This window comes from Aethalodelphis obliquidens, unplaced genomic scaffold, assembly GCF_003676395.1.
Source record: "Aethalodelphis obliquidens isolate GAN/ISIS:26980383/991018 unplaced genomic scaffold, ASM367639v1 scaffold16, whole genome shotgun sequence".
NCBI classification, from domain to species: Eukaryota; Metazoa; Chordata; class Mammalia; order Artiodactyla; family Delphinidae; genus Aethalodelphis; species Aethalodelphis obliquidens.
In genome coordinates, this window is record NW_020837960.1 from 11,178,265 (window position 1) to 11,202,105 (window position 23,841).

The 23,841-nt window shown below is 39.5% G+C and overlaps 1 protein-coding gene across 9 annotated transcripts in view; it reads right to left on the bottom strand.

Annotated features, from left to right (window-relative positions):
• Positions 1 to 5,573: 5,573 nt before the first annotated feature.
• Positions 5,574 to 23,841, bottom strand: part of ENOX1 (ecto-NOX disulfide-thiol exchanger 1) — a 611,692-nt gene continuing 593,424 nt past the window's right edge. For all 9 annotated transcript variants that reach the window (XM_027116194.1, XM_027116191.1, XM_027116190.1 and 6 more), the window contains one exon: positions 5,574 to 6,546. In XM_027116194.1, the coding sequence (XP_026971995.1) occupies positions 6,415 to 6,546 (132 nt within the window). In that variant the 3' untranslated portion in view covers positions 5,574 to 6,414. The remainder of the gene's footprint in view (positions 6,547 to 23,841) is intronic.

The following is a 23,841-nucleotide window of genomic DNA, read 5'->3' on the forward strand; positions in this document are numbered from 1 at the left end:
ATATTACAATTTTCAACACACAATAAATATATTTGCTAGACAAAAAAGCATTTCACTACATGCAATGCAGTTTCTGTTGTACATTAACCACTTTTTTGCTTTGTATAGAAAAGTACCATCTTCTACTGTAAAATGTTTGCTATTTATTTTGGGTCTGTTTTTCCCGTGAAGTAAGAACATTCCATTCCATAGCCCTGTACAATACATGTACAGTATAAAAGAGGTGACATGTGCATTAGAAACGTCTGAGCTTTAGTGTTTGGGTGTCTGTACAGTTCAGAGAGCAGGCAAACGGAGTTAAAATTTTGGACCCGAACAGCTTATTTTATTAACACAACCAGTCTGCAATTACTAGATTTACTGGAGTCTTTTACTTTGATACGCTCAGCAACTGTAATAGACATGTATGTTCTCTAAAATAATACTGTTGCACGTTCCAGCTACAACTGTAATTTTTCCTGACAGTGTTTCTTCTGGGTTAAAGAAAACGTAATTAATACTTTACTTAATCCTCGCATACTGTATACCTAGTTGACCATCATTCAAAATGGCAGTTGCCCAGAGCCATATAGTTTCTTCCCAGTTGAATGTATATGACCCTGATTACTGTCTGTTGGAAATATGCGAAATAAGTAAAAAGGGAGCTGTAACAAAGAATTCTGGCTCTAGAGTTACTCCTGGCTGAGGGTCACCGTGATGGTGACTGACTGCCCATTTGACTATAAGAGTTGTGAGTGTCATTGCAGGTTAGAGAGTTGCAACTATTCTGCTTATGTTGGTCTTAACGTATTTACTGGACTATTGAACATATTTAATGGACTATTTGTGGGGGTGATGCTTATGCTTGTCTTATTTTATTCGTATGTTTAGAAACATATTGACTATTTATCCCTAAAGACAGGAATGGGCTAAGAGCAGGGAAGGCAGTTGGCTGCTTTGTTTGGGATGATATAGCTAAAGTACTGTTTCTGAAGAAGCCAGTGCCTCAGTCTCCCTGGCTCTGATCTGTGTGCTTAATGCATGCTCTCTTATTTAATCATCACAGCCATCCTCCGACATAGGTGTTCGCAGTACCGTATCATGAATCTGGGACTAGCACCTCACTGGCTTTAAGTAACGAGCTTTAGTCACAAGGCCGGTGAGGGTTAGGGCTGGGACTCAACTCTGACACAGACTGAACGCTCTCCTACATAGTATGAGAAATTGCTAAATGTTTGAAGCCCAGAAATTAAAAAAAAGAAAAAATCCACTAGAAAGCAGAAGAGGGAAATTAGAGTTGGTGGAACTAGAAACACAGTATTTTTAATGATCTAATATATAAACACATTCATTATAACTTAACTCTGAAATGTTCATGTTTGGTGTGCTACACATAAAAGTATAGTTTATTCAGATACTAATGACAGGCTGATTGAATATACAGGTGAACCTTTTACCATTTTGATATAAAGTGAGCCAAGCTGTAAGATTTTAGGAGCCTAACATCTCTTTATTTTCTGAGTTTATGAGGAGAAACTATGAGCATTATGGTAAAATAGTTCTTACGTTTTCAGGATAAAACAGCTTTTATTGAGTGTGACAAATAAACACAGCACCCATTTTTAGAAAAGGGGTTTAAAAAAAAACATCCAAGTAAAACACCCCCAGCCCTTACCAAGAAAAAACAACGTGTCACATACCATATTTGTCGCATGGATGTTTGTTTGAAAGTCTCGTTTTCTACACAATTACTGCCAACATTTTCTACTTTTGTCATTTTTATTACCCTCATTGAAAACGAGAGGTTTATCAAGATGGAAACAAACTTGTCTACACTTTCCAATGTTGTTTTTGATGTGGTATTTACTAAAAGTACTTGAGTCCTTTCAAGCATAGACCACTGACTTTTCCTTGTTCCAACAGAAAAGGGATACTTAAGCCAGCAATGGAATATTATTCAGCCTCAAAAAGGAATGAAATTCGGACACATGCTACAACATGGATGAACCTTGAAGACATTTAGCTAAGTGAAGTAAGTGAGACAGAAGGACAAATACTGTATGTTCCACATGTATGAGAGACCTAGAATAGGCAAATTCAAAGAGACGTAAAGTAGAAGAGAGGTTACCAGGGGTTGAAGGAGGGGGGACAGGGAGTTACTGTTTAATGGGTACCGTAAAATTTGTTGGGGATGATGAGGAAAAGTTATAGAGTGGTGACTGGTTACGTACCATTGTGAATGTACTTCGTGCCACTGAATTATACAATTACGAATGGTTAAAAGATAAATATTATGTTATACATATTTTTCCAAACAAAAAATTTTTTTCAAAAAGGCAAGAATGCTGCCGAGGTCTTACAACGGAGGGAAAGAAAGTTCTAGCCTCTATTACTGGACCTAATATCTCAATACGTCTGATTCAACAAATTCAGAAAATTCCTGTGTGGGCTTTTCTTTCATGCATTGGGTTCATTCAGTCAATAAATACTTAAAAGTCATGGTATGTCGCGTCAGTCTGAGGGACTAGAGGGATGAGTAAGGGAGGTCTCCAGCCTGCAGGATGTGGGAGAGACAGCTGCATTCATAAATGGTTAACGTACAGCATTAGGGCTGCAGTAGAATTATACTGAAGTAGTGGGAATGTAGGAGAGGAGATTCCTGAGGGGATCAGGGCTTCATAGAAGAGTTAATAATTGACCTGGGTTTGAACCTTAAGAAGGAATTGGGTTGCTTTTTGTATTTCAATATTATGTAGTACATTATCACATTGTCTGTCTTGGAATCTTGGATCTAAAATATTTGCAGCCTTTTTCAAATACTTTGTAACTTTTCCTTTTGTGTCTAAGCAAACTAGTCTCTGGAGGCAGGAAAACATCTTGGTTCCTTCTCTGTCCTGCTTTCTAAATATTTCTAAGTAAAACCACTTTGAGAAATAATTCAAAGTAAAGGAGACACGCTTGGATCCCTCAAAGAACCTGCGGTCTAACGGGGAGATGAGGCAAAGACAGCTGGGCAGCAAATGCCTTAAGAAATAGTCAATGTGGGACGGCCGTGCACAGGCCGGAGAAATGACTTCTGGGGAATGGAGAAAAGCTTCACGGCAGAGGAGGGTGTCCTTTGTGTTTTCCTCTTAAGGCTGTGTAGAATTTTGACAACTAGATGTGCGTAAGGTCTTTTCCTTCAGATAGAAAGATATGAGCAAAAGCAGAAAGGCAAAAAATGTTAGCCCTACTCAGGGGAGCAGTGAAAAAGCAAGCCAGAAAGCCCCGTTGGGGCCGGGTTACAAGGATCTCCAAACTTTCAACGCTGTGCTTACTTCTCAGAATCCAAGAACAATGATTTGTTACTGGTAGATTTAGGAGACAAAGGCCAGAGTGTACCCACTTGTACGCAGGTGCAGGGCATGGTGGAGAATAAAGGAGAGTAAAAGCGGTGATCCGAAGGCACTGCATGGGCATCGGGCTCACAGGAGGAGTGGGGATAGACTGAACTAGAAGCGTGATGTAGCGAAAAGAAGAACATGTTTTGGAGTCACTGGGTCCTGGTTTCAAATCCCATATTCAGAATTTTCTAACTGTGCGAACTGGGCCAAATTGTTAGAACTTCCGGGCCTCATTCTCCTTGTGTGACCAATGAGGACAATAATACTATCCTTGTATAGGGTTATCCCGAAGATTAGGGAGGATGGGGTGGCAGACATGTGTAGACGGCCCTCAAAGGTACCAAAGTTAGTTCCTTCCCCAGGTGATCTCTAAAGTCCCATCTGAAACCAGAATGTGGGTGAACTAATTTAGAAGTTTTTTTTATTTTCCTGCAAAAGTTCTTTTCACAATTGAAGAAGTTAGAAAGTGGTGTCTTTTTGTCAGATCTAAAATAAGGTCGCACCAACCCCTTTTCCTAATCAGAGGTCTAAGCTAGGTTCACCCTGTGCAGTGTATCCTTCGGCTAAAGTGACTACAGGCAATACTTGAAAGTATGAATGCACGTTTGAAAACATCTACCAGACTTTCAAGTTGCAGATAGTCTAGATTGTGGTACCTCCCCTTGTGTCCCTACTTTATAACTGCCACTTCACAGAATTCGTTTTTTCTAATTATTTTTCAGGTGAACCTCTTAGGTCTTCTATTTTATAGTAACGTTATCTATAGATGAGGTCGTCTCCTTTCTGACCGTTGTATCCTTATTTGTGTCTCCTTTTTTTTTTTTTGAAGTCTTAAAATGTTCTCTCATGTTTTATTTTTTTCTCTTTCTGTTTTTTTTTTTTTTTAACAAATTGACACTGTGTACAAAGAGTTCAAGTGGCCAGTAAAACTCCTGCTTTAAAATTGCTGGCTTTACGTATCAGAGTGCATAGTTTGAATTCACATCAGAGCTTTCCAAAATGGCAATGGTACAAGCATATGACTTTCTCTAGTATCCAAAACCTGTTCTGGCTTTCCTTTGGCTAAGGAATAGAAAACTAGACAGCCTTCTAAAGCTGCCACAATTTCCTAAAATGCTTGGATAAAAGTTGGCATGCTTCATTTCTCTTGCTTCCCCTGATAACACTGGACTAAAGAGAAAATGAAGAAAATTTAGTCAGTAGTAACTTAAGCAGGAGCTAGCTCGCTCTGGATACATGTGTCAGGATGAGGGTGGTAGTGGGCATTAACAGGTGGTAATGGTAAGGCCTCTAGTATTTCAACATTTAATATGACATTGATATTTAGTTTGAATCCCATAGCTCTGTTGTCACACCTTTTCTGTTACGTGGCTCACATCATACAGACACTTTTGGGAAAATGTCTTTTTTCCCCATTGAACTATGAGCTCATTGGGGGCGGGAGGGGGTGGGTCCTTTCTTACTCAGCTCCATATTCATGGGTTTAGCACTGAGCCTGAACATAACATATGTGTAGATATTTATGGGAGGCATGAATAAGAACCTTAATTTATCAGGGCTCAGTAAAAAGAGCCTGAGGACAATAATGTCCAATAGGGAATTATGAATGTCTTTTCAGAATTTCAAAGAACATTCACTGTTCAGCTGTCTTCCTAAAAAATGTTTCATTTAAAATTAATCAATATCTTGAATACTTGTCTTTTTTTAATAATTTTTATGTAAGGAAGCAGGAAGGAGATACAATTTAAAGCCCTAGTCTACTTGTAATTAAAGAAGGGAAGCTCCAATTCTCTCTAAACTGTTGGTCCAAGTGTGAATTCTTGAATTCCTTTTCTAACTTGTATGTATTCCAGAAAACATACAAATAAGTAAATCCAGGAATTAATAATATTAACTGGCTACTTCGTTCCTATGCATGAGGACACAAAACAACGGTAACATTTATGTTGATTACATTTGGATGTCATATCATCTTGGTATTTTCAAATACTATCTGTCTGTCTATTCTAGTGCTGTATAATCTCCTTTTCTTAGTACTTTCCACTTTATGATTTTTATATATTCCTGTTTGAAATAACATTTTGTCTCAATGTCACTCATGCATTTATTTAATCATTTACAAATGATGGTCTGTGAGATGGGACTGAATAATGTGCAAAATATTTCTTAAGGAAGAATGAAAATATATCAAAGAACAATTTGCAAAACCAATATGGTAGAAGTCATATTTATTGAAAAAAATTAATATCTTTGCTATAAAATTTGTAACAGGAATATTTACTAAATGTTTATTTTGATGCAGAAACCTGAATTTTATACCAAGTACAAGACAGTAGCACTAGTTTTTCTTTTATTTACATTTTATGAAAATTGTTATGCCGTCCATGTTAAAAGAACTTATGATGGAGAACTGTTACATTAGAAAAATAATATTCTTGGTAAAGCATTCTCAAGGAGTACAATCACATCTTCTGCCTCTTCAATAAGGCAGAAGTCCCTATAACAGCATATAACTTAATTTACAAAATACAGTAACTGTTCAGACACATATTCAAGTTTTCTTTTGGTATGATTTATTTTCCTCACTGTAAAATTACTTTTTTTCTCTCTCTCTTTTTTTTTTTTTTTTTTTTACTAAAACAGAAAGACTTTCAGGAAAATGTCATTGAATGATTTCAGCTATAGATTACATATACAACAACTCTGTAGCCTAGCAACAACCATTGCCACACCATCATTAACTTTAAATATTTTACTTGGTGAGCTATTCTCAAACGTAGCATATTTTAAGGTTTTGCCATCATGACCGTGGAATCGTTGGTTTTCATAGCAAACAGATCTGTCACAGTATGAAGCTTTGTTTGTTTTAGGGAACTGGTACACAATTACATTTCCACTCACGAGAGAACGCCACAGATGTAACTGAAGTCCGGCTCTGATGGCCCCATAAAGGTCCTGCGCTGGACCAGCCCCGAACCTCCTGGGCTCACACTGCGCAGCCCTGGCTGGGTTCAGGCAGTTTCATACCCAGAGACTCTGCTGCTCTTCACAGTTAGGTAGTTTTAATTCCTTCAAAGGCACACAACTTCCACCTTTTTTCCAGCGTTGCTCCCACGCCTGTGAATTCCTGTTTAAACATGCGTGGCAACCTCATCAAAAGCATTTCGATTTCGTTTGCAGATATCTGTCAGAAAGGAAGAAAAGTCACTTTTGGGAAACAAGGAGGCAGGGTGAGTGAGGACATGCTTCACCAATGAGACAAACATGTACTTTCCTACTAGGCTGTAAAGTCATGTCCTTTATAAAAGGAGCACAAGTGAAAGGGCTGAATGTGATTAGCTTCGTCATCTCCTGGGCAGCTGGTGGGAGGGGGGCATGAGACAAGTGGGTGCAAAGTTTCAGGTTCACCCTTCATAGGGATGGCTACCTTACTGACAGCACCATGCCTGAACAGCCCTCCCTAGATAAAGAAGGAGACGGGGCGGGATTTACGATGGCTCAGAGCAAACTGATCACCACTTGGGGAAAGCTACCACTCCTCTGATACAAAGGGCAGTACTTTTACCTAACTTGGTGAGGGCCGGAGGGCATGTCGGTGGATTTCTTGCCACCCTAACTTTCTCTTAACTTTCACAGGGACCAGAAGACCGTAAAGGTTTAGGAATAAAAATGAAACCCAGCACCCGCAGCAATAAAAGTCTCAAGGTCCATCCAGTGATACAACCCAGGTAGGTTTTTTAGATGCAGTTTTTTTTCTTCTCCCAACTTTTATTACATATATTTTTACACCAGTAATTCATTTTTCCTTAAATAAAGAACAAAACAACCACAACCCTTTTACTCCAATGCAGCCATTGCTCTTTTTTTCTCTGGGTTTGCATCCTAATCCATGCATATACATAGGGATCTCACACAGCAAGTTGACTGAGATCCTGGAGATGGAGGTCTGACATTTCTGTGTAAATTCCATATCATACAGTTGTTATGATCCAAATGACCCTACCAAGATGCTAGTTTCGCTAAGTAAGTCTCAACAGGTGGTGATGACAACATTTAGGAAGGATGTGTGAAGACTACTGGCTTAGCACAGATTTGGGCACCTAGAAATGTTCAGTGAATAAGACCTCATTATTTTTCATGGTACAATCACTGTCTGGATATCATTTTACAGTCTATACTTTACTTCCATTTAATAATTAAGAGAGATCAGGGACTTCCCTTGTGGTCCATTGGTTAAGACTCTGCACTTCAATGCAGGGGGTGTGGGATCGACCCCGATCAGGGAACAAGGATCCCACACACATGCCATGTGGCCAAAAAAAACCAAACAACAACCAATTAAGAGAGACCAAACAAACAAACAGCTGATACCACAGAAATACAAACAATTATATACCAACAAATTGGACAACCTAGAAGAAATGGACAAGTTTCTAGAAACATGCAACCCACCAAAACTGAATCAAGAAGAAACAGATATTTCAAACAGACTGATCACTAGAAATGAAATAGAATCTGTAATTTAAAGAGAAAAAAAAAAAGCCTCCCTGCAAATAAAAGTCCAGGACCAGATGGCTTCACTGGGCAATTCTACCAAACATACAAAGAAGAACTTATACTGATCCTTCTCAAACTCTTCCAAAAGATTGAAGAAGGAACACTCCCAAAGTCATTCTGTGAAGCCACCATCACCCTGATACCAAAACCAGACAAAGACAATATAAAAAAAGAAAATTACAGGCCAATATCTTCGATGAATATAGATGATGCAAAAATTCTCAACAAAATACTAGCAAACTGGGTCAGAAGACTAGATATCTAGGATGGCAAGGTGAGAAGGACTTATCTATCTTGCCACGGCTGGCTTTGAAGACAGAGGCAGGGAGCCACGATTCAAGGAACACAGACAGCTTCTAGAAGCTGGACAAGGACTCCTGCCAGTGTTGCTGAGGCATCCTGCATCACTCAGAATCCCAGTGGTTACCCAGTTGGTGCTGAAGGAAGTTCTGTTATAGATGCACAATTAGACTTCCTTATTGCTACTGTGAAGGGGTTCTGTTGAGCCTGTCGATACGGCACTGGTTCGTAAAAACATCTATCAATCAGTAATTAAGAGTATGTACATCATGAAGATGGCAGAATAGAAGGACCTTGAGCTCACCTCCTGACATGAGCACACCAAAATCACAACTAACTGCTGAACAACCATTGATAAAAAGACTGGAACCTACCAAAAACGATATTCTAATCCAAAGACATAAAGAAGAAACTCAGCGAGATAGTAGAAGGGGCACACTTGCGAAATAATCAAATCCCATATCCCCTGGGTGGGCGACCCACAAACCGGAGAACAATTATGTCGCAGAAGTTCTCCCACAGGAGTGAGAGTTCTGAGCTCCATGTCAGACTCCCCACCTGGGGGTCCGGCATTGGGAGGAGGACTTCCCGGAGCATTTGGCTTTGAAGGCCAGTGGGGCTTGAGTGCAGGAGCTCCACAGGACCAGAGGAAACAGAGCCCCCATTCTTGGAGGGCTCACGTGATTTCGTGTGTGTACCAAGACCCAGGGCAAAAGCAGTGACTCCACAGGAGCCTGGGTCAGACCTGCCTGCTGGTCTCGGAGGGTCTCCTGGGGAGGCAGGGGGCAGCTGTGGCTCACTGTGGGGACAAGGGCACTGGTGGAAGAGGTACTGGGGAATATTCATTGGCACGAGCTCTCCTGGAGGCTGCCATTTTGGCACCAAGACCTGGCCCCAACCGCCTGTAGGCTTCAGTGCTGGGACACCTCAGGTGCAATGACCAACATGGCGGGAACAGAGCCCCACCCACCAGTGGAAAGGCTGCATAAAGACTTCCTGATCCCACAGCCACCTCTAGACATGCCCCTTGACATGGCCCTGCCCAGAAGAGGGCCAAGACCCAGCCCCACCCACCACTAGTGGGCAAGCATCAGCCCTTCCCACCATGAAGCCTGCACAAGCCTCTAGGCCAGCCCCACCCACTAGGGGGCAGACATCAGAAGCAAGAGAACTAGGATCCAGCAGCGTGCGGAACCAAGTCAGCAAACGCAGATCAGAACCTACCCTGGGACCAGCTGGTCCCCTGGCCCTTGGGTGACAAGAAGGGAATGTATTGCTGGGACACATAGGACATCCCCTACAGAGGGCCACTTCTCCAAGGTTAAGAAACATAACTTCCACATACATAAACATACAAATAGAAATTGAGACAAAATGAGATGGCAGAGGAATATGTTTCAGATGAAGGAACAACATAAAACCCCAGAAGAACAACTAAGTGACATGGAGATAGGCAATCTACCCGAGAAAGAATTCAGAATAATGATTGCAAGGATGAGCCAAGAACTCAGGAAAAGAATGGATGCACAGAGTGGGAGGTTACAAGTTTGTTTGTTTGTTTTGCAGTACACGGGCCTCTCACTGCTGTGGCCTCTCCCGTTGCGGAGCACAGGCCCCGGACGTGCAGCCTCAGCGGCCATGGCTCACGGGCCCAGCCGCTCCACGGCACGCGGGATCCTCCCGGACCGGGGCACGAACCCGTGCCCCCTGCATCGACAGGCGGACTCCCAACCACTGCGCCACCAGGGAAGCCCAAGAGAAGTTACAAGTTTTTAATAAAGAGTTAGAAAATGTAAAGAGCAACCAAACAGAGTTGAAGAATACAATAACTGAAATGAAAAACACTAGAAGGAATCAATAGCAGAATAAATGAAACAGAAGAATGGATAAGTGAGCTGGAAGACACAGTGGTGGAAATCACTGCCACAGAGAAGAATAAAGAAAAAATAATGAAAAGAAATGAGGACAGTTTAAGAGACCTCTGGGACAGCATCAAATGCACCACCATTCGCATTATAGGGGTCCCAGAAGGAGAAGAGAGAGAGAAGGGGCCTGAGAAGATATTTGAAGCGATAAAAGCTGAAAACTTCCCTAACATGGGAAAGGAAACAGTCACCTAAGTCCAGGAAGAGAGTCTCAGGCATGCCAAGAAACAGTAATCAAACTGACAAAAATTAAAGACAAAGAAAAAATATTAAATTGACAAGAGAAAAGCAACAAATAACATACAAAGGAATCCCCATAGGTTATCAGCTGATTTTTCAGCAGAAACATTATAGGCCAGAAGGGAGTGGCACCATAGAATTAATGTGATGAAAGGGAAAAACCTACAACCAAGAATACTCTACCCAGCAAGGCTCTCATTCAGATTTGACAGAGGAATCCAAAGCTTTACAGTCAAGCAAACACTAGAAGAATTTAGTACCACCAAAGCAGCTTTACAAGAAATGCTAAAGGAACTTCTCCAGGTGGAAAGGAAAATGCCGCAACTAGAAACAAGAAAATTACAAAATGGGAAAGCTCACTGGTAATGGCAAACATACAGTAAAGGTAGGAAATCATCTACACACAAATATATCTAAGCTAGTAATCACGAGGAGAGTACAAATGCAGGATATTTGAAACACATTTGGAATTAAGAGATCAGTGACTTAAAACAATTATGTGCATATATATAGACTACTATATCAAAACCTCATGGTAACTGCAAACAAAAAAATCTATAGTAGATACACACACAGAAAAGATAAAGGAGTCCAAACACAACACTAAAGACAGTCATCAAATCACAGAGAACAAAAGAAGAAAGGAAGAAAAAAGACCTAAGACCTATGTATCAACATACATGTTGCTAACTACCATATGTAAATGAATTAAATGTCCCAACCAAAAGACACAGACTGGCTGAATGAATACAAAAACAAGATCTGTATATGAGCTGTCTACAAGAGGTCCACTTCTCAGACCTAGAGACACATGCATACTGAAAGTGAGGGGAGGGATAAAAGGTATTCCCAAATGGAAATCAAAAGAAAGCTGGAGTAGCAGTACTCACAGAAGACAAAATAGAGTTTAAAATAAATGCTGTTACAAGAAACAAAGAAGGACACTACACAGGGATCAAGGGATCAATCCAAGAAGAAGATATAACAATTGTAAATATATATGCACCCAACACAGGATCACCTCAATATATAAGGCAAATACTAAGAGTCATAAAAAGAGAAATCAACAGTAACAGTGGGGGACTTTTCATCAATGGACAGATCATCCAGACAGAAAGTCAATAAGGAAATACAGGCCTCAAATGACACATCAGACTTGATGGACTTAATTGATATTTATAGAAGATTCCATCCAAAAGCATCAGAATACACTTTCTTCTCAAGTGCACATGGAACATTCTCCAGGATTGATCACATGTTGGGCCACAAGGCAAGCCTCGGTAAATTTAAGAAAAACTGAAATCATACCAAGCATCTTTTCCAAGCACAGCACTATGAGATTAGAAATCAACTACACGAAAAAAACCTGCAAAAAACATAAACACATGGAGGCTAAACAAGATGCTACTAAATAACCAATGGATCACTGAAGAAATCAAAGAGGAAATAAAAAAAATACCTAGAGACAAGTGAAAGCAAGAACATTACATTCTACACCCTATGGGATACAGCAACAAGAATTTTAAGAGGGAAGTTTACAGTGATACAAGCTTATCTCAGGGAACAAAAAAAAAATCTCAAATAAACAACCTAACCTTACACCTAAAGCAACTAGAGAAGGAGGAACAAACAAAACCCAAAGTTAGTAGAAGGAAAGAAATCATAAAGAACAGAACAGAAATAGAGACTAAGAAAACAGTAGAAAAGATCAATGAAACTAAAAGCTGGTTCTTTGAAAAGATAAACAAGATTGATAAACTTTTAGCCAGACTCACTAAGAAAAAAAGAGGGCCCAAATCAATAAAATTAAAAATGAAAAAGGAGAAGTTACAGCGACACCACAGAGATACAGAGGATGAGACTAGTACGAGCAACTATACACCAATAAAATGGACAACCTAGAAGAAATAAACAAATTCTTAGGAAGGTACAATCTCCCAAGACTGAACCAGGAAGAAATGGAAAATATGAACAGACCAATTACCAGTACTGAAATTGAATCAGTGATTAAAAGACTCCCAACAAACAGAAGTCCAGTGCCAGATGGCTTTGCAGGCAAATTCTACCAAACATTCAGAGAAGAGTTAACACCTATCCTTCTGAAACTATTCCAAAGAACTGTAGAGGAAGGAACACTCCCAAACTCAATCTATGAGGCCACCATCACCCTGATACCAAAATCAGACACAGATACCACAAAAAGAGAAAATTACAGGCTAGTATCACTGATGAACATAGACACAAAAATCCTCAACAAAATACTAGCAAACTGACTCCAACAATACATTAAAAGGATCATACACCATAATCAAGTGGGATTTATCCCAGGGATGCAAGGGGCTTTTCAATATCCACAAATCAATAAGTGTGATACACCATATTAACAAATTGAATACAAACCATATGATCATCTCAACAGATGCAGAAAAAGCTTTTGATAAAAATTCAACACCCATTTATGATAAAAACTCTCCAGAAAGTGGGCACAGAGGAAACATATCTCAAAATAATAAAGGCCATATATGACAAACCCACAGCTAACATCATACTCACTGGTGAAAAGCTAAAAGCATTTCCTCTAAGATCAGGAACAAGACAAGGATGTCCACTCTCGCCATTTTTATTCAACAGAGTTTTGGAAGTCCTAGCCACAGCAATCAGAGAAGATAAAGAAATAAAAGACTTCTTTTCCAAATTGGAAAAGAAGTAAAACTTATATTTGCAGATGACATGATACTGTACATAGAAAATCTTACAGACGCTACCAGAAAACTATTTACTAGACCTCATCAATGAATTTGGTAAAAGTCTCAGGATATGAAATTAATACACAGAAATCTGTTGCATTTCTATACACTAACAACAAAGTATCAGAAAGAGAAATTAAAGAAATAATCCCATTTAGCATCACAGCAAAAAGAATAAAATACCCTGGAATAAACCTACCTAAGGATCCAAAAGACCTGTACACTGAAAGCTGTTAAGATGCTGATGAAAGAAATTGAAGATGACACAAACAGATTGAAAGATATACTGTGTTCTTGGATTGGAAGCATCAATATTGTCAAAATGACTATACCACCTAAGGCAATCTATAGATTCTATGCAATCCCTATCAAATTACTAATGGCATTTTTCACAGAATTAGAACAAATATTTAAAAATTTTATGGACATACAAAAGACCCCAAATAGCCAAAACAATCTTGAGAAAGAAAAACGGAGCTGGAGGAATCAGGCTCCCTGACTTCGGACTATACTACAAAGCTACAGTCATCAAAACAGTATGGTACTGGCACAAAAACAGAAATATAGATCAATGGAACAGGATAGAAAGCCTGGAAATAAGCCCACACACCTACGGTCAATTAATCTACAACAAAGGAGGCAAGAATATACAATGAAGAAGAGAGTCTTTTTAATAAGAGGTGCTGGGAAAACTGGACAGCTACATGTAAAAAAATGAAATTAGAACATTCTCTAACACCATACACAAAAATAAACTCAAATGGATTAAAGACCTGAATGTACAACTGGATACTATAAAACTCCTAGAGGAAAACATAGGCAGAACACTCTGACATAAATTGCAGCAATTTTTTTTTTTTGATCTCTCTCCTAGAGTAATGGAAATAAAAACAAAAATAAACGGGACCTCATCAAACTTAAAAGCTTTTGCATAGCACAGGAAGCCATATACAAAATGAAAAGACAACCTACAGAATGGGAGAAAATATTTGCAAACAATGCAACTGACAAGGGATTAATCTCCAAAATACACAAACAGCTCATACAACTCAACAACAAAAAATCAACCCAATCAAGAAATGGGTAAAAGATCTAAATAGACATTTTTCCAAAGAAGATATACAGGTGGCCAAAAGACATATGGAACCATACTCAACATTGCTAATTATTAGACAAATGCAACAAAGCTACAATGAGGTACCACTTCACACCAGTCAGAATGGTCATCATTAAAAACTCTACAAACGGGCTTCCCTGGTGGTGCAGTGGTTGAGTGTCCACCTGTCAATGCAGGGGGGACACGGGTTCAAGCCGTGGTCTGGGAGGATCCCATGTGCCGCGGAGCAACTAAGCCCGTGTGCCACAACTACGGAGCCTGTGCTCTAGAGCCCACGAGCCACAACTACTGAACCCACATGCCACAACCACTGAGTCCCACACGCCTAGAGCCCGTGCTCTGCAACAAGAGAAGCCACCGCAATGAGAAGCCTGCGCACCTCAACGAAGAGTAGCCTCTGCTTGCCTCAACGAAGAGTAGCCTCTGCTTGCCTCAACTAGAGAAAGCCCATGCGCAGCAACGAAGACCCAACACAGCCAAAAATAAATTAAATAAATAAATTAAAAACAAACTCTACAAATAACAAATGGTGGAGAGGATGTGGAGAAAAGGGAACCCTCCTACATTGTTGGTGGGAATGTAAGTTGGTACAGCCACTATGGAAAACAGTATGGAGGTTCCTTAAAAACTAAAAATAGAGCTACCACATGATCCTGCAATCTCACTCCTGGGCATATATCCGAAGAAAACTATAATTTGAAAAGATACATGCACTGCATTTTTCATAGCGGGACTATTTACAGTAGCTAAAACATGGAAGCAACCTAAATGTCCATTGACAGATGAATGGATAAAGAAGATGTGGTATATTTATACAATGGAATATTACTCAGCCATGAAAAAGAATGAAATAATGCCATTTGCAGCAACATGGATGGACTTAGAGATTATCATGCTAAGTGAAGTAAGTCAGACAAAGACAAATATCATATTGCTTATATGAGGAATCAAAAAAAATGATACAAATGAACTTATATAAACAACAGATATAGACCCACAGACACAGAAAACAAACTTATGGTTACCAAAGGGGAAGTGGGGGGGAAAGGATAAATTAGGAGTTTGGGATTAACATATACACACTACTATATATAAATAAATAACCAACAAAGACCTACTGTAAAGCACAGGGAACTATACTCAATGTTTTGTAATAACCTATAAGGAAAAAGGATCTGAAAAAGAATAGATATATATCTATGTGTAACTGAATCACTTTCCTGTACACCTGAAACTAACACAACATTGTAAATCAACTATACTGCAATAAAAAAAATAACAAAAAAGTTATCAAACGAAATTCAGGAACGCATAGAAAAGATCATACCCCATGATCAAGCTGAATTCATCACAGGGTCACAAGAATGGTTCAATACACAAATCAAACAATGTGATACACCACATCAACAAAAGAAAAGACAGAAACCACATGATCATCTCAAAAGATGCAGAAAAAGCATTTGATAAAATTCAGTATACATGGATAAAGAAGATGTGGCACATATATACAATGGAATATTACTCAGCCATAAAAAGAAACAAAATTGAGTTATTTGTAGTGAGGTGGATGGACCTAGGGTATGTCATACAGAGTGAAGTAAGTCAGAAAGAGAAAAACAAATACTGTATGCTAACACATATATATGGAATCTAAAAAAAAAAAAAGGTCCTGAAGAGCCTAGGGTCAGGACAGGAATAAAGATGCAGACGTAGAGAATGGACTTGAGGACATGGGGATGGGGAAGGGTCAGCTGGGACGAGGTGAAAGAGTGGCATGGACATACATACACTACCAAATGTAAAATAGATAGCTAGTGGGAAGCAGCCACATAGCACAGGGAGATCAGCTCGGTGCTTTGTGACCACCTTGAGGGGTGGGATAGGGAGGGTGGGAGGGAGATGCAAGAGAGAGGAGATATGGGGATATATGTACATGTATAGCTGATTCACTTTGTAATAAAGCAGAAACTAACACACTATTGTAAAGCAATTATACTCCAATAAAGATGTTAAAAAATATATATATATGAAGAAAAGAACCCAAATACCTAAAAACTTAATGACATAAAAAAAATTCAATATCCATTTATGATAAAAACTCTTACCAAAGTGGGTATAGAGGGAACATATCTTAACATAATAAAAGCTATTCATGACAAACCCACAGCCAACATAATTCTCAATTGTGAAATGCTGAAAGGCTTCCTGCTCAAATCTGGAACAGGACAAAGATGCCCACTCTCACCACTTCTATTCAACATAGTATTGCAAGTCCTATCCACAGCAGTCAGACAAGTAAAAGAAATAAAAGGTATCCAAATGGAAGAGAAGAAGTAAAATTGTCATTGTATGCAGATGACATGATACTATATATAGAAAACCCTAAAATAGCCACACAAAAACTGTCAGAACTGATAAAATAATTCAGTCAAGTAGCAGAATACAAGATTAACATACAGAAATATGTTGCATTTCTTTACTTTACACTAACAATGAAATATCAGAACGGGAGAGTAAAAAAAAAAAATCCCTTTAAAAATCACATCAACCCCCCCCCCCCCAAAAAAAAAAACCATAAAAAAAAAAAACACAAAAAAGGAAAAAAAAAAACGGAAGAAAAAAAAAAAAAAAACCCTTAAAAAATCACATCAACCCCCCCCCCCCGAAAAAAAAACCCTTAGGAATAAACCTGACTAAGGAGGTGAAAGACTTACGTGCTGAGAATTATAAGACACTGATAAAGGAAACTGAAGACGATTCAAAGAAACAGAAAAATATCCCATGCTCTTGGATTGGAAGAATTAGTACTGTTAAAATGGCCATGCTAACCAAAGCCATCTACAGATTTAATGTGAACCCTATCAAGTTACTCATGACATTTTTCACAGAACTAGAACAAAGAATCCTAAAGTTTATATTGGAACCATAAAAGACCCAGAATTGCCAAAGCAATCCTGAGGAAAAAAGAACAAAGCAGGAGGCATAATACAGACAATACTACAAAGCTACAGTAATCAAAATCATGGTATTGACACAAAAATAGACATATGGATCAATGGAACAGAGCAGAGAGCCCAGAAATAAACCCACACACCTGCGGTCAATTAATCTTTGACAAAGGAGGCAAGAATATACAATGGAGGAAAGACAGTCTATTCAGCAAGTGGTGGTGGGAAAGCTGGACAGCCTCATGTAAGTCAACGAAGTTAGAATACTCCCTCACACCATACACAAAAATAAACTGAAAATGGCTTAAAGACTTAAATATTAGACATGACACCATAAAACTCCTAGGAGAGAACATAGGCGAAACATTCTCTGACATAAATTGTACCAATGTTTTCTGAGGTTAGTCTCCCAAGGCAACAGAAATAAAAAGCAAAAATAAACAAATGGGACCTAATTAAACTCAAAAGCTTTTGCGCAGAAAAGAAAACCGTGAACAAAATGAAAAGACAACCTACAGAATGGGAGAGAACACTTGGCAATGATGTGACAGACAAGGGCTTAATTTCCAAAATATACAAACAGCTCATCCAACTCAATAACAAAAAAACCAAACAACCCAATCAAAAAATGGGCAGAAGACCTAAATAGACATTTCTCCAAAGAAGGCATACAGATGGCCAATAGGCACATGGAATGATGCTCAACGTTGCTAATTATTAGAGAAAATGGAAATCAAAGCTACAATGAGGTACCACCTCACACCGGTCAGAATGGCCATTATTAAAAACTCTACAAATAACAAATGCTGGAGAGGGTTTGGAGAAAAAGGAACCCTCCTACACTGCTGGTGGGAATGTAAATTGGTATAGCCACTATGGAAAACACTATGGAGGTTCCTTAAAAAACTAAAAATAGAGCTACCACATGATCCTGCATTCCCATTTCTAGGCATATATCTGGAGAAAACCATAATTCGAAAAGATACATGCACCTCAATGTTCATAGCAGCACTGTTTACAATAGCCAAGACATGGAAGCAGCCTAAGTGTGCGTTGACAGATGAATGGAGGAAGAAGATGTAGTATATATATACCATGAACTACTACTCAGCCATAAAAAAGAATGAAATAATGCCATCTGCAGCAGCATAGATGGACCTAGAGATCATCACACTCAGTCAGAAAGAGATAGACAAAAACCATCTATCATTTATATGTGGAATATAAAATGTGACAGATGAACTTATTTACAAAACAGAAACAGACTCACAGACAGACACAGAAAAGAAACTTACGGTCACCGAAGGGAAAGGGGGTGGGGAGGGATAAATGAGTTTGGGATTAGCAGATACAAACTACTATATATAAAATAGATAAACAAGGTCCTACTGTATTGCATAAGGAAGTGTATTCAGTATCCTATAATAAACCATAATGGAGGGCTTCCCTGGTGGCACAGTGGTTGAGAGTCCGCTTGCCGATGCAGGGGACACAGGTTCGTGACCCTGTCCGGGAAGATCCCACATGCCGCGGAGCGGCTGGGCCCGTGAGCCATGGCCGCTGAGCCTGCGCATCCGGAGCCTGTGCTCCGCAGTGGGAGAGGCCACAACAGTGAGAGGCCCGCGTAACGCAAAATAATAATAATAATAAATAACCATAATGGAAAAGAATATGAAAAAGAATATGTATAGATGTGTATAACTGAATCACTTTGCCGTACACCAGAAACTAACACAGCATTGTAAATCAACTATACTTCAATTAAAAAAAAAAAACAATTAAGGGAGACTAAATAGACCAGGAAGTCAAATTAACTGTTCATTTAATATTCACATTAAAAAGATTTTACATGATACAGTCAATTTTCCTAGGCCTATGAAACAAAACTTTAAACAGAGGCAGTCCTGAAAGTTGAAATCAGTTGTATTCTAAAATTTTTATATGAATTGTTTTGAAATCTGAATGTATTTTTCCATAAAGCCATGTTAACAGGATTATTAGATTCCCATGTCAACTCACAAAAGATTCATAATGAATTTGAAAAAGTAAGTTTTCTTTCAGCAACGTCCAAAGCACCTTCACCAGTATGCTGAGTTCCTTCTCACAACAATCCTGGAATATATATGGGACAGACATTATGATCTATCTTCGTGTTATAGCTGAGAAAACTGAGGGACTACAGAGGGTCGAGTGTTATATCAGAGAAAGAACTGGGGAAGAGTTCACCACATGTGGACTGGCCCCTGGCATTGGTTTGCTCTAAATGCTCCCCATGACTGTCAGAAGCTGTGGGTGAAGAACCAGGGGTATAGTGCATTCTTTCTAAGTATCAGTCACCTGGGGCATTTGTTAAAAGCACATTCCCTTTCTGACTTACTTCACTCTGTATGACAGACTCTAGGTCCATGCACCAACTACAAATAACTCAATTTCGTTTCTATTTATGGCAGAGTAATATTCCATTGTATATATGTGCCACATCTTCTTTATCCATTCATCCGATGATGGACACTTACGCTGCTTCCATGCCCTGGCTATTGTAAATAGAGCTGCAGTGAACATTGGGGAACATGACTCTTTGAATTATGGTTTTCTCAGGGTATATGCCCAGTAGTGGGATTGCTGGGTCATATGGTAGTTCTGTTTGTAGCTTTTTAAGGAACCTCCATACTATTCTGCATAGTGGCTGTATCAATTTACAAATACCATATGCTAACACATATATATGGAATCTAAGGGGGGAGAAAAAAAAGGTCATGAAGAACCTAGGGGTAAGACGGGAATAAAGACACAGACCTACTAGAGCATGGACTTGAGGATATGGGGAGGGGGAAGGGTAAGCTGTGACAAAGTGAGAGAGTGGCATGGACATATATACACTACCAAACATAAAATAGATAGCTAGTGGGAAGCAGCCGCATAGCACAGGGAGATCAACTAGGTGCTTTGTGTCCACCTAGAGGGGTGGGATAGGGAAGGTGGGAGGGAGGGAGACGCAAGAGGGAGAGATATGGGGACATATGTATATGTATAACTGAGTCACTTTGTTATAAAGCAGAAACTAACACACCATTGTAAAGCAATTATACTCCAATAAAGATGTTAAAAAAAAAAAGAAAGAAGGAAAAAATGGAGAAAAGGAGGGAGGGGGGGAGGGAGGAAGAAACCTTTTAAATTCCCCAGCCCAGCAATAACATGGGCAGGTTCAACTCTAAGGTTTTTCTAAATGTATCTGCATATTGACCACTGGGTAGCCTGCTGTTTCCCTCAACAATTGTCCTCCGTAAGGCTCTCTACGCAAACCAATATGTATGTAAATATCGTGTGTGTTGGCAGTAAAGTGTTCCATGTTACGAATACACCACAATTTGTATTTAACCGATAAAAAGAAACAAAAAAAAGCACATTCCCTAGCCTCTTCTCTGGAGTCTCTAATTCCGCCCAGTGTGGGGTGTACCCAGATTATTGTTAATAATTGCCCCGGGTCAGACATATTTGGGTTTATATTGAGGATTTAAATCAGATACCCTTGAATTTGCATCTGGGCTAGGCCTCGAGCAAGCTGTCTGACCTTGGGCAAGTCATTTAATAGCTGTAATTCTCAGTTTCTTCATGTGTATAATAGAAATAAAAACATCTCTTTCAGTGTAATTGTGAAGATTGTTTGTAAAATGTAACGCAGGGCCTGGCACAAATACAATTTCTCTATATACCTGTCTTAGGCGATGCTGATCGAATACTACACGCTAACAATGAAACCTTTTGTGGTAGATGGGTCAAGCCCTGGGTTCATAAGCCAAAGAAGACAAGTACAGAGAAGTGTGTGGTCAAACCCAGTTTTTAGTTGGTCCAGAGGCAGTTTTCCTTAAGCTTTGTGAAGTCAAGGTGTTCTCTTAACAAGCTCCCTTTTTTCTTTTGGAGGACAGTACAGGTCATCTACAGTACGTTCCAGTCCCCAGTCAAATTCAAGTGATACCCCTGGGATGAGCAGTCTTTTTCCAGATCAAGCAGAGGCCACAGAGAAACTGACAGATGGAAGGAACAGCCATCCCACCACACGCTTGTTTCCAGCACAGCTATCACCTTTTTTTTGGAAAAGTGGCGAAGAAGCCTCGCACTGTTCATTAGGAAGGGGAGAAAAAGCTGAATTCTCGAGGGGAAAATAAAGAGCTGATTTAAAGCTAATGGCTTTGTAGGAGGCCAGCTGGGGTTAGGTCAGGCCATCCCACCTAGCAGTCCTGCAGCTGACTGTAAAAAGTGTAACATCTCACAACCACTGCGAGACTTTTCCTTGCCAAACTCTTCTGAACACACTTTCTTTAATTCTCACCATGCTCTACTAAGAGAGGGGATAATTTACAAATGAGGAAACTGAGGTCCAGAGTGATTAGGTAACCCAGGCAGTAAGTGTGGAGCTGAGGTGCAGATCCAGGCTCCCTGGCTATGTGCTTTGACACTGATGCCAGTACCCAGATGGGTTGGAGATTGTGAAGTGGGAATTAGAAATAATCCATTTGGTCACTGCCTCTGTGCTCATGGGTGGGGACCATGGGGGAGGTGTCCCTGTACAGGAGGGCAGAGCTCCTCTGTGATGAATACTGTTTTAGAGTGATATCAACATCAACAGCAAAAAAAAAACCCTGAAAGTTCCCAACTCAACCAGCCTATACAGTCATATGCTAATGCTTGGGCATCCCCTCCTGAACCATTCACCAAAAATTTGCAAGCAAATCGTGCGGAATCTTGGCTCGCCTGTACTGAAAAGTAGCAACATCTTGTCTTCCATGGTGGCTTTTGACCTGAGCCTAGACTTCAACCACAAAGGAAGCAGAAGAAGGCATGCAGCAGGAAATAGGTAGGTACCACTTCCTGAGTCCTCGCTGTGGGCCAGGCACAGCGTACATGCTTTAAGTGTATTATCTCATCAAAAAATTCATTAAACAAGCAAATAAACCTTTCACTTGCTGGAAGAAAGAAATGTAGAGGCAAAAGATCAGATTCCAGTCAAGGAATGACCATTAACCAGCTTCACCATCTTGCCTAAGTCACTTAATCTCTTTGGGTATTTTCTCATTTGCAAGACAAGGGAATCGCAAAGAAGCTCATCAGATGCTCTAAGGACTTGGATTTGAGTGCTGGCCCTACCATATATTAGCACCGGTCTTCGGGCAAGCCATTTAAAATTCATCTGTCCACTAGGTTGTGGCAAAGATCTCAAACTGAGAGAATGTAATAGGTCTTTTGTGCACTTTTAAGCACAAAACAAACGGCAGCCAACAGTAGCACCTACTGTGTGCCAGATACTGCTGTGAATCCTCTTCATATATTAAGTCATTTAACACACGTTATAGCCCATAAAAAAACCCATTTTATAGACAGTGAAACTAAGGTTACAGAGACGTTAAATAAGTTGTCCAAGGTCACACAGCTAAGAAGTAGTGAAACTAGGATTTGAAATTCTCATAATTACTTAGTTTGAATAACCAATTAGCCAGAAATGAGCATAATGAAAATTGGTGTCCTCAGAAGTAGTGAACTCTCAGTTGCTGTTGGTAGTACAAGGTAACAGCCTGATTCTGCCATGAAGATGTAAATAATGTGGACAGGGATGTGTCACAATTACGGAGCAGTCACCCTCAAATGAAATCCCATCTAAAATATCCATTAAAAAAAAAATAACAAGCTTCTGTACAGCCAAGGAAACCGTCCACAAAATGAAAGGACAACCTACCGAATGTGAGAAAATATTTGCAAAGCGTATGTCTGATAAAGGGTTAATATTCAAATTATATAAAGAACTCATAAGCTCAATAGCAAAAATACAAATAACCCAATCAAAACATGGGCAGAGGATCTGAATAGACATTTTCCAAAGAAGACATACTGATGGCCGATAGGTAGATGAAAAGGTGCTTAACATCACTAATCATCAGGGAAATGCCAACAAAGCCACAATGAGATATTATTGTAAACAATCTAGAGATGATTTAAAGTATAGGGAGGATGGATAGGTTATATGCAAATACCAAGTCATTTTATATAAAGGACTTGAGCATCTATGGGTTTTGGTAGTCACAGGGGTTCCTGGAACCAATCCCCTGCAGATACCAAGGGACAACTCTATTCGGGAACCAATAAAAGGAGCCTGATGAAAAAAAAATCCATTTAATAAGGTGCTCAGCTAAATTCTAGAGCATTTCCCTAAAGATGTTTATATCTCATGTGAGAAGAAAAATGAAGGAGAAACTGCTTTCATGTTTAGTTTGATGGTTTCTAAACCTTTCCCCTACCCTGACGAAATAACCTATACGACATGTGACATTTTGGGATCTCCAAGACAAAGTCGAGAGAAAATTCAGTTTGTCCTTCTGTTTTACCCTATGGCCAAAGAGTTTTTACTTTACAAATATCTTCATTGACTTTAATTCTGTTTTCTTCTCTTCCTTATAAAAATGTGTCAGCTCTTGTGATACCGCCTTCACAACATCCTTTCTCTTCCCACCAATCACTTCAAGACCATTGGTCTTGAGACCTGAAAGCGTCATGGAGTCATCACATAAACAAAGCATCCAGCACTCCCCGGCTGAGCTCAGAGTGAGAGGTATCCGTTTCCCCACCAGGTGTGCAGGATTCCCTTCCCCATAT